The sequence below is a fragment of the Pleurodeles waltl genome, chromosome 2_1 (genome assembly GCF_031143425.1).
Source record: "Pleurodeles waltl isolate 20211129_DDA chromosome 2_1, aPleWal1.hap1.20221129, whole genome shotgun sequence".
NCBI lineage: Eukaryota > Metazoa > Chordata > Amphibia > Caudata > Salamandridae > Pleurodeles > Pleurodeles waltl.
In genome coordinates this window covers 469523326-469535748 of record NC_090438.1, presented here as the reverse complement: position 1 = coordinate 469535748, position 12423 = coordinate 469523326, and the positions used below count along the sequence as shown (strand labels likewise).

General features: G+C 44.2%; 1 protein-coding gene across 1 annotated transcript in view; it reads left to right on the top strand.

Annotated features, from left to right (window-relative positions):
* Positions 1-12423, top strand: part of PRPS1 (phosphoribosyl pyrophosphate synthetase 1) — a 74391-nt gene that overhangs the window by 10535 nt on the left and 51433 nt on the right. The window contains exon 2 of the mRNA XM_069213569.1: positions 3571-3754. Within this exon, the coding sequence (XP_069069670.1) occupies positions 3571-3754 (184 nt within the window). The remainder of the gene's footprint in view (positions 1-3570; positions 3755-12423) is intronic.

Here is a 12423-nt window from a genome sequence, read left to right as displayed (position 1 = left end):
TCTAGCAAGATTTCTAGGTAGAGCAAACCTTATCAGTCTGATCTTCCTGACAATGAACCATGGGCCCATTGACGGACTAGTACCTCTTTATGGAATCAGGGAGCCCTTTGATATGTACAGAGGATTCTCTCTTTCTCTTTCTCTTTCTTTCTTTCTCTCTTTCTTTCTCTTTCTTTTTCTTTCTCTCTTGGTTGGGACGCACATGCCTCACAATGCAGGAAATGTTTCTGTCCCACTATTGCTTTATGCTTTTCACATAACTGTTTAAAAAAAATTCCTATCTCCGGTTCTATATATTTTTTTTTTTTTTCATTTATTTCATTTCAGAATTAAGGAGGTTTTTTTGGTGAGTATTTCATCTGTGTATGCAGTGATTAAATACTTTACACAGTGCCTTTGGTTTAAACCCGAGTGCTGAATGTTATTGGGCCAAGGTTAATTTTAATTATTTTATGTGACTTCTAGAAGATGGACGCCTTATTTTTTTGGGGAGGACACAGTTGCCCACCCAGCCACATGTTGATATTGGCGATAAGTCCCTCAAATTTTGACTACCAATAATGACTGACAATGCTGCAAGGATATCTTTTATAATGGCCGTCATGTTAAATAATTTCATATGGAGACCATGTACAGAGGGTCATATGTTGCATGACTAACCGCTGTATATGCAAGTTCAGACCATCAGCTTACTCAAAGGTTTGTATATGCTTCCATGCATGGATATATTAAAATAATAAAGGGTATATCCTACAAAGTTTGCAGCCCCTCGAATACATTTTAAAATTGGAATAGAAAGTAATGTATGTAACATTTTTTTCCTATATTCAAAAATAATTCATATATTATGGTCTAGTGACTTTAAATTGGATCCATCCCTCAAAAAATATGTTGATTGCAGTAGTTACTTTGTATCCCAAGAATCATGAGGGTGATAGTTGGGCATCCCTTGGCTTTTTGAGACCGCGGAGATCCCACAGGGCAACCTGATTTACTTTACACTTTGGGTGGGTGTTATTTTAATTGTCCAGAAGACATTCCCCCAAAAGTGTTCATGCTGGTAGATGGGCAGAGTTTGTTAAATGGTGTGATGATAATTTGTTAGATCCTTTCAAACGCTAATTTGTCTGATGCTTTGCGTTTTGCCTGTGATCTTGTGATAAGGAGAGCTGCACAGTTGCCACACTTGAGTTACTTGCCAGGCCTTTTGGCTTTGATCTCTACCTAATCAGCCTTCCATAATTAAGTTTCCTGTAGCTCTGGAGATTCATTAATGTACTTAAAACTAAATTAAGATCCCACTGAGGCAAAATGAAAGGAGTGGGAGGATAGATATATTTTTTTTTACTTATGATTTGTTCTCTGTTTGAACTCCTTCATCCTTTTACTTTGAGACGTTTGACATTTTAAAACTATGGCCTTACAGATGCTATTCTTCTAGCAGTAAGAAAAACAGGCCCATATTTATACTTTTTTAGTGTCGCATTTGCGTAGTTTTTTGGCTCAAACTTAAAAAATACAATTGTATTTTGTAAGTTTGCACTGCTTCCGTGTAAAAAAAAAAATGACACACATGCGGCGCTAAAAAAAGTATAAATATGGGCCTATTTTTCTTACTGCTAGAAGAATAGCGTCTGAAAGGCGAGTTATTGAGTGTTAAACCTCCTTTCACAACATTCTCTCTTGATAAGTTGGTTTTGAGAATCGGGGATTCCTTTATGCTGAAAAGTTGCCCACCCAACCAGTTGGGTCAGTCCATCACACTTTCTTCACTCTGTCCCCATCCAACCAAAGAGCAGTAGAGATTTCATGGGTAGGACCGCAAATGAGCTGTCAGTTTCCATGTACACAGAGCACAAACTCAGGCTGTATGCCTCGCTCTTTGTGCTGTACATTGCAGAAAATTAAAGGGGAGGCTGTACACAAGAGGATTCTATAAAATGGATCTTATACACCAGGATCTGTTATGCCATGGCATACAAGGAGCACTCTGAAGGATTTTGTCCTCCATATACTATAGCTAAATCTTCTACCTCTTTGCTGTGTGTGTGAGTGTAAATATTGTATTGTAATCGTATTTATATAGCGCTTACTACCCCTGACGAGGCGTCGAAGCGCTTTTCGATGAGTAGCACGCTACTATAATATACTACTAATATAATGCACACAGCAGCAGCAGTCCCCATCTGATGCTTAATGATGTACTTCATCCCAAAACGAGTATTGGCAATGCAAATAGGTCTTGCCTACGCAATAGTTATTGGATTTTGCATTGTTGCGTTTAACCATATTGTACCGTAGCGCTACTGAAATTAAACAAAGTGGTGTGACACGGCCTGCACAGCCTGTTTGTCGTTGTTCATGGTTTCAAAGCTGAACTCTGGTCTGGCAGGATGATGCATTTAAGATTCTCTTCATTCTGTTTTGGGCTCCCCAGCAAATGAGTGTGTGGGGGTCTACATTCAAGTTAATGAAAGTAAAAAGTCCATCAATGGTGAAACTCCATATTTTGCTCAGTTCGCGTGCATGTAGTCAGTGGACATGCAAATATGTAATCAGGGTCACAGGAATTATTTCCGCCATCTCCTTATATAATTATTCAGTTTTGTGAAAAACAAGTAAAAGCTGTAAATGGGGTGGAACCTAATACCAGACACTTGATACAAATGTTGTTTTTCATCCTCCCTTAATTGCGAGATCAGTTGTTCTTTTAGTCCCATACGGTCTGACATGTGATGACAAGGACAGGCATTTTTTTACATTAGAAAACAAAAGCCTTCTCTATTTAAATGTCGTTCAGACAGAGTGGACAGTTGAGGACATAACATTAAAATTTGCTATTCATGAACACTGTGTAAATTCGAAGGGAACATCAGGTTTAAATTATAACTTGATTTTGCAGCAAACGTTTTGAATAAGCTAACGTTTTGGTTTAGTTTTTAAAAAAATTATTATTCATAAAATGTTAACATAGTTTTGTTGTCTGCCAAATGCCCCACTGTGTTAAGCACATTTTACTTTAGGAGGTGGAAAGGGTAGTGTATCTAAATTGCAATCCTGGAAGGAATGAAGTACCCTTGCGAATCCAGTCGTGCAAGAAAATAAGAGCACCATAGCTTCATGAAGACTTCTGCATGCATCCTAGAACCTGAACTATTCTTGTGGAGAGAAAAAAAAATGCATGGTTACTATGTAGACTATGCTTTGAGTTCAACTAATTTACTTATAGTTGTTAAGTTCAGTCATTACCAGAATAAATCACAAACTTGTATTTATAGCTTCTCGCGCAAGCCAGGAGGACAGCTCTAATCCACAGCTTTAGATCATCCATTTAAACATGCCATACCTGCATCTTGGCGGGTATGGCTATAGACAAACGTCACCAGCATGGTTGTACCACAGTTTTCATTTATAGCTTACAACATTGTGTGGAGGGGCCCTGGTGTATTTCTTAAGTCTGCGTTTGGGTTACAGGATGCGCAATTCTTTTTTGATACTTCTGTACAAAATGGCAGTTATGAAATGATGATTTTTTATTTTTTTTTCCTTTTTTTTTCTTCTTGTCCTCAGTGTGGAGATTGGGGAAAGTGTACGAGGCGAGGATGTCTATATCGTACAGAGTGGCTGTGGGGAAATAAATGACAATCTGATGGAGCTCCTTATCATGATCAATGCCTGCAAGATTGCATCTGCCTGTCGCGTCACTGCTGTCATTCCCTGCTTCCCCTATGCTCGGCAGGACAAAAAGGACAAGGTAGGACAGTGTCAAGAATTATAGTGTGCTTGAAATCGTTCAGTACGACTTTGTTGAAGGTATCTGGCTTTCCTTGGGCTAAGACGTTGAAAGAAATGTATGCAGATATGTACATGACATTTCAAAAATAAAACTTTTACGCAGATGCCCCTCAATCTTGCCTCTTCTCGTGTGGTCCTGAGCTGACTTTCCATACAAAATGAGTACCCAGATTGGAAGTTTCAGGCCTTTCCCGTGTGAGTGTAGAAAAGCCACAGCTATTCTGTTTAATATTATGATCCTAGAATTGTACCTTGGATAATGTATAAAAATAGCAATAGGTGCTGACGTACTGAACTTTAAAATAACTTGCTGGAAGGTAGGCAGAACGTATGCAGCCTTATACATTGTTTCTTCAATGCTTGTTTCTTCAGTGCTTATTAATATCACTGATAGCCCCTCATTCCCTTCATTTCTGCTGCACATCATGCAAAGGGCATGCTGTTGTGTTTTCTCAGATTTTATTCACCCAACAGTGCTTTCCCTAAATTAATCAATGTGAAGCATAAAAAAACTTTTTTTGTTGTTGTTTTTTTGGGTGAAATCTTGATCTCTGCAGCCGCTTATGTCTTGGTGCTTTTGTTCTTATATTTATTAAACCTGATGTCTAGTAATGAGGTTCCCCAAGTGATCACTACAGGTTGATAGTGTGAGGTTTGCCAGAGAAATCCTGACTAAATCCCTAGCCATCCTGTCTTGTGACTAGTTAGATTCCAGGCCCAGTCTTGGAAGGGGCCTGTGACGGCTGTGCTGACCAGCAGAGATGAAACAGCCTTATTGGTGGGGAGGGCATTGCTGTGGGCCTAACACCACACTGGCCTGAATAACTGCTGGAGCTGAGGCTCCAGACACCAATTGCCAGGAGCAGTTGTACGATTTGTGAGTCCTCCTTCCTCCCTCCCCCACCTGGCAGAAATTTTGTGCACCTTGGTGAGGAAGCCCCAAGCCCCGAAGTGTGATCAGCTACCCGCGCTGTGCCGGCCCTCCAGGATTGGCAGGCCATGGAGACTGTGTTTGCCCGGGGCACATAAACGCTGACACCCCTAGGAGGGCGGCTGGGAGACTGGCTGGGAGGCTGGTCACCAACCTCCCTCTGAATCACAGGGTGAGGACCTCATGCCACCTGAGGAGTGCACAGATGGCTCCACAGGTGCTAAAGCGCTGCAGCGAGATTCGTCTGCTATTGGCCCTGGTCCCAGAGGAGCCGACGTCTTCCCTGGACACTACTAGGGAGCAGTGGCTGAACCCTACCCTGCCTGAGGACCTACTCTGTGGGTAACTGCCAGAAGGGCACCTGTGACACACTTCGCTCCTGACTCATGGGTGATCTGGGCCGAGGCCCAAAAATGTGCTGATCACCCCTAATATCCCTGATTGGGTTTCTCGGAACCATGAAAAAATGCCTTCTTGAGTTTCTGGATACTGTGGTGGCTGCTGATGACCCGGACCTTTACCCCTTCTTGGGAGCATGGTGCCCTCCCTATAGGGAGACTTTGGCCCCCTCTTTCCGTACTTCTATGTTCACCATTCTATGCACTGGGGTAGCGGTGGATCGTGGTGCCCAGAACCTGCCACATATTTCCTTATAACTCCTGTCAGTAGCATACTAGGACCTTCTCCTTTGCATCTTTGGTGTAGAGAACCTGGTGATTTACCGAATATCCATCATGACAACCCCGTGAAGGCTGATTTTGGGGGGGGGGGGGGCACCCTGGCCCTCTCTTGGTCCCTAGGTGCAACTGGACCTCACCAGTGTAACTCCTCCCTCGGGTGGGTGTGGGTGTCCGCTTTGGACCTCTGGACGGACTGCTGCAATGATTGTAAAAGATAAAGCAGCCCAAACAAATAAAATTGTCAGCTACACACAGCCCATATTCTCAGAGCGAAGGAACTGAGATGAGGACGTGATAGGCCAGTCTGAGCAGCCAGCTGAGGCGGCAGACTCATCCCTGTCTTTAGTAGACCCTTTTATCGGTGATACAGAGTTCCCAAGATGAGATGGTCCACAAGACTGACTCAGTTGCAATTGAGGTCAACCTGCTGCGAACTGACATCCGCAAAGTGGAGGACCGTTGAACAACAGCGGAACAACAGGTAGAGTCCCTGAAACAACAAGTTAATTCACTTCGGGACACAGTCAAGAACCTGCAGAGACTGACTGCTCGCCTTGGTGACAAGGATGGAAGACTCAGAGGGGAGCTCCCGCTGGAATAATTTGAGATCCATGTTGTTCTGAGGGAGGGAAAAACAGTCTATCAAATTGTTCTGGAGGATTTGATCACTCAGGTTCTCCTTCCTAAGAAGCTTTCCAACTTCTTCACATTTGAGATGGCACACGGCCTTAACCCTGCCACCGAAGCCCAGGGCTCCTCACGAGCAATAATAGCTTGATTCATTAATTTCTGCGACTGTGATGCAGGGTACCAGGCCAAGGGGCCCGCTAATGTTTGAAGGCCACCATATGTCCATTTACCCTGACAATACATAGAGTGCAAGAGCAGCGAAGGTCCTTCCTCTTGGTCAAAAAATGCATGTGGACCTCAACCTATAATAGAGCTTGATGTTTCTGGCGAACCTCTGAGTTCAACAAGGGGGAGGGGGGATGGTCCTCTTTTTCTTTACGCCTGGTTAAGCCAGTGATTGGATGGACTCTGCAGCGCATGCCTCTGGCCAGGACACCAGGCTGCAGGGATCCTATTTCCCTAACACACACAGGCAATCAGCACAGCTCTGATGACAGAGGGGATGCTGGAAAAGCTCGGAGGACAGTTATCAGCAGGGGAAAATAATGGTTTTCCCTGATGGTGATCTTTGAGCGATTGAAGTCGGGCAGGCTTCCAGAGATGCATCTCAGACAGGTTAGACTGTATCTAGACACTGCCAGTCTATGCCCAGTAAATCGCTGCCTGCAGCTGCAAGGGGTGCCCGGAGATGCCTGTCCTAGGACTTGAGGGTCGACAGGGGGATTGGCTATGTGGTGAATCCTGAGTGTTTAACAGATGCTGAGGGGATTGGTAATGTTGAAACGTATTGTTCTCTATTTCTCCTTTTTATTTCCCTCCCTTTTCGTCTTTCTATCTTGTGTTTTTATCCCAACCACCGGGAGTGCCCACCAGATGGAAGGCAGTGGATCAGATAAAGGAGTTTGAGTCCCTTGGCCTTGAACCTTCTCCAGAAACCATAGGGACACCACCTCATTTGAGGGGAAGGATTGGGGTAGAGGGCATTTTGAGCTGTTTTGTTCAAAGTTTGGTGTTGCAGTGGGTGACAGGGTGGAGAATAGGCCAAATGGTTATTGTTTGGGGTTAGTCCTATTGCCTATGGGAAAGGGGCACGTTGGAAGGGGTGTTGTGTGTGTTTTTTTTTATATTTTTTTTTTATCACCTTAGATTTTGGGAAATATGTTCTGCTCTTGTGCATCCAGGTCCAGTCTGGTGGTGGCGCTGTGTTTGAGTGTGGATCGTCCTCTCGGATGACTAGGCAAGAGGAGACAGTGGAAGGTTTCACACTAACTACAAATGGCAAGCCCCTTGACTATAGTTTTAATTTGGAATGTAAAAGGCATTGCTCGGTTTGAGAAAAATAGACCGGTGTATGCCTACCTTAAACTCTACAAGGTGTCAATTGCATTTCTACAGAAAACGCATGTATGGGGGTGACTGTATTCCCTGTTTGTGAAAGCAATGGAGCGTCCAAGTTTATGCCACATCCTATTCAGGATGTCCAGTGGGGTGCTTGTCTGGGTAGCTCCAGGGGTCCTGTTCCATCCTAGAGCACATATTGGTGACCTGTAGGGCTGATACTTTATCCTGTATGGAGCCACAGATGGCCAGGAAATTTGCTTTATAACGTCTGTGCTCCAAATGTTGAGAGCCCAGATTATTACACCAGTGTCATGACATCAGTGTAGCCGTACCTTACTTGTGTGGTACTGATGAGGGACTCCAACTTCGTGTTGAGTGGGGCACTAGATCTGGAGCCACCTAGGGGGGGTCCTACTAGCTCCCGTACAATCGTGGCTTTAAGAGACATCATACAGGAGCTGCACCTCTGACATGTCTGGAGGTATAGACACCCAACAGAATGTGTTTTAATGCTATATGTCTGCAGCGGGGACTTGCAGCAGCATGGCCTACTGTTTGGTTTCAAACCATAACGTGCGTATGGTCTCAGATCACCTATCTAACCTGCTATCTGGTGGACCACCCCCGATCCTGTTGGGCTTTGGGGGAGAACGCAGAAGACCAGCAATCCTAATAATGCAGTTGCATGTGGAAGCACTGACTGATCCCCTATTCATGGCCACAGTCTGTCATTAACACTATTTTAATGAAAACTGGGGTTTGGAAAGCAATAGAGCCCTATACTGGGAGGCAGTAAACATTTTATCTGAGAGGAATTTGCATTAAGATGACCTATGGGGTTTGCCAGCAGCTCAAAAGAGACATTGGTGCCCATGAATGAGAATTTGGGGCACTGGAGGCATTACTCCCCACACACCCTGACATGCTAACTGATTGGGAAAAGGCCCGCACAGCACTGTTGGATGACTGATGTAGACTCGAGAAATACACTCACACGGCATATCGCCAATGTCTACACGTTGTGGGGACAAAACAGGGGCAATGCTAGCACTCCTGGTCTAGTAGGAGTACCCTGGGACTCCTGTGCTGATGCTCCAACAGCTTGAGGAACCTAGTCTATATGCAATGTGCTATCAATACAGTATTTTGCACTCATCTTAGTAATATGCTACTTGAATGCCTGCAGATCAGCCCTGACCTCTGTCGCCGCTCCAGTTTGCAACCGCTATGGGGCCACTAGTCGAGAAAGTACGCTGGGCCTCTGGGGTATAACGCTGGGGGGGGGGGCTTCCTCTATGCTGATGACACCCTGGTGTATCTGTGACAGCCAGTGTACTCTGTGCCAATTCTTTTACAGATTATGCCGGAATTCGGCAAACTTCGGGGCTCCTCATTAACCCAGACAAATCTAAATTATTTCCGCTTGGGCAGTTAATTGGGATCACACTTAAAACCCTACCATGCATGGTTTCTAAGATGATGCGAGGTTGCGGGCAAGGTCCGTCAGAGTAGGGGTGGATCCGAGTTCCGATGACCACCAGGAGTCATTCCAGAGGGAGGTGCGCCTGCTGAAGATCAGTACTTCCGTTTTGTCTGTGTTGAGCTTCAGGCATTTGTTCTTTATCCAGGCTGAAACATTCTTAAAACAGTTGTGGAAGTTGATCTTCCAAGTTAGTCTTCATTCTGGTCCACTTCTGGCTTGTATTTGTGCTGCTGTGGTGATGTTGAATCCTTGTCTTATTCACTTGCATAGCTAAATCTATACTTTCCATGAGGGGCAATTAGTTCCCTTTGGCCCTTTTGTGATGTGTTCCTGTTCTCTTTTTCTTCTTTTTGTGGTTGATGTACGTTTTCCACCTCTTTGCCCCAGCCCTGATGTTGTGACATCTTCCTGTGCCCCTATTGTGTTTCTCAAAACGGAGCGAGTAGTTTTTACACCTGATGCCCTCTGGGGTACTGCCATACAAATGATACGGAGGGATTAAATATTAGAAGGTGTCCATCAGACTGGTTACAGATTGGGTTGATGTATTATTGTCTATGAATCTTTGGACAAATGTCTCCTCCTTGAAACCTATCTCGTGCGTTCATTAATTTCGCCACGTCGCAGCGCCTTAAGATTCGCATATTTGATGTTGTTTGAGGACAGCTTTTCCAATCGTGGGAGTTTGGAAACCTATCCGATTATGTTCTGTCTGTTAAGTATATCGCATCTTAAACATGAAGTATTTTCCGGGTATAATTTTCTGCCTTTTGGTCACTTTCCTGGTCCCTTCTATTGTTTCCTGGTTATTCATTTCTTGCAGGGCTTTGATCCTTAGTATCCGATCTTCTTTCGCTGGGCAGGGTGCTGTACAGTCAAGCACTGTTGTTCAGACTATTGTTCCCACTTGTCCTTCCTGTCTTAAAGGGACATTTAAGGTTTTTTTTTTTTACTTTCCTCGCCCACTTCTGAGCTCAATATTTGTGGGCAGCCCTCTCATTATTACGGTTTCCTTTAATTGTTCAATAGTCCCTTCCCTGTAACATGCTCCTGCTACTAGAGTTGCTTTCAGGGGGCTTTGTTTGAGTGACCTAGTCCTGACCTCCAGGTGCTGCTGATGGTTTTTGGACTTTGAAATTTCCAAAGACATCACCTCTCTGCTCCATAAGAGCTAGCTCTGCTGTTAAGGTAGTATTTTACTTTAGTTTTAGTTTCAATTTCTTGGTTACCCAGTGGTTCCCTGGGGTTGTCTTGGCATTGACCAGCCAATATCAATCTTCTCATTTGTGTGAAAATTGGGAAAGGTTTCATTTCCTGCTTAAGGGGAGCTAAACCATGGACTTCCTTTCCCCTTTTGTTAGTTAGTTTCTTTAGGCGATTTTTTTTGCTTTTTCTCAAATTTTTCATTTGGTGGACTTTGTTCATCTGTTTACCTTCTCAGCCTCGTCTAGATTTGTTTCTTCTACTTCAATTGTGTTGTAAGTGCCAAACTCACTTTTTCTTGTTCTTTTTCTTTATTATTATTATTTTTTTTTTTTTTCGCTGTTTTGCTTGACTGGCAGGTCGTAGTTGTTCTATCACCCTGCTTTTTTTTTGTTTTTCGGGAGCCAAGCAGTTTACGTGATCAGTCATTAATCCTTCTGATTTGTTATTGGTGCATCCCACTGCCACTTGCAGTGTTGATTGAAGTTCCTGCCTTTATGTCCTGTAAGTGGGTTGACACAGTCTGGTGAAGTGGCAAGCTCTTTCCCAATTGAATCACACTAATAGTATACCGGCTTCTCCTTGGCAAAATCTTGAGCATTTCTTATTAACTGGTTTCGATTTTACTTTGACTAAGGAGGGCTGTTCTCTTATGTGTGGGGAATTGTGGCCTTTTAATATTTGGGAATAGTCTAGGGACTGGGCCTGAACGACTCTACATTTCTTTTTCCTCCAGGAGCATCTCCATCCCCAACTCTTCTTCACAGTTTTCCCTTTGCTTTCTCTTTCACTGCCCTCTTTTCCCCCCGCTTAGAGTTCTCTCCTACCAGTAGTGCTACTTGACCTTATGAGCAGGGTATGGGTGCTGCTTGATTGATCTTGCCATAGTTGAGGGCATTTAAACATCCTTCACTCCTAGATCTCTTCTTGCTACCATCTGTCCTCTTTACTTGTTGACCTGTTCCAGTTGGCTTAGCCGCTTTCTTTTTTTGCTCATTCGAAATGCAGAATTCCCTAAAAGTGTCCATGTTCTGTTTAACTTAAGCTTCTGAGTTACTGCTCACCATTGATGGATTTTGGGAGAGCTTTGTCCCCCACAGCTTTTGATTGTTTTTCAGATGCAGCTCATGCAGATCGGGGTACATCCTTTTCCGCTTTTATGGCTTTTGAGCCAGGCTGGCCGACCAACTAGTCGCCTGGAAAAGTTGTGAATTACAGGTTCTCATTTTTGAGCAATATTTAGGGAACTTTGTACTATTATGTTATACTTCTGTGGCTCTTCTGAGCAACATTGTCAAAATTAAGTTAATGTATGTTTTCTAATAATTCAATAAACATGCAGAATTCAAATCCCACTGTATTCTTTGGAAAAAATTGTCTCATCATCCCTGGTGACTTAGGGGGGGAAAAAGGGAGTTTCCTAGGCCGTAAGGCTTTGTTCTCAGGTGCTTTAACGTGCTCTTAAATTATGCTTGTCAGTACTTGATATTCAAAAGCACAAGACTTATAATCTGTATTAGCCTCATTCAGTCTGTAATAACTCTGAACCTTGGATCTCTAGGTCCCCGATCATTGCTCCACCTCAAATCTTCTTTGTTAGGCAGCTATCTATGCACTGAGGTTGCAATCTAGGTCCCCCGAGTTCTCCACAGGAACTGACCACAGAGCTGGCACAACAGGGCACTATCACTCTTTGGTCCGGTGAAAAATGGAGGTGCATAGGTGGGAGAAGCACACCAGGGGAGGGGGGACACAGGCGTGGGAGAAGCACATGGAAGAGACACAAGCTGTACAGACACCTAGCTTGGCTGCCCCTGTGCCTTAAGGGCTCAACTGTAATGGCGACACACTAATGCCACCTTTGCTATTTACCCCATGTCTCAGTACAAAGACCCTCCCTGCAGCCAATTTTCTTCCTGTTGCCAGGGGAAAATGCGCTATCACAGACAACAAGACTGCAGGGGGTGGGGAACGCAGCCTCCACTGCCGGGCCATCATTTGAGCACAGCTCCGCTGCTCAACCATGACGCACCAGCACTTGACCACTGCGGCCCCAGTCAGCAGCCCAAGCTGCATCCGCCAATAGCCATTCCCCACTGTCTGCAGTGAAAGGGGCTGCCACAGAGTAAGGTGCAGCTTGCCAATCAGTCTCCGGCACCACTTCCTGATGACACATCACTCCATTTGAAATAGTGCTCAAGAGGATTTCCAATACAACTGCCAGTCATGCACTATATCATCCTTCTATCAGCATTAACCAGAGAGACATTATTCAGTTTCCTTTTATTAGAAGACTCTTGCAACAATCCTTAATCGTTTTCTCCACTATGCCACAGATAAGCCAGTATCCTAGACCCGGC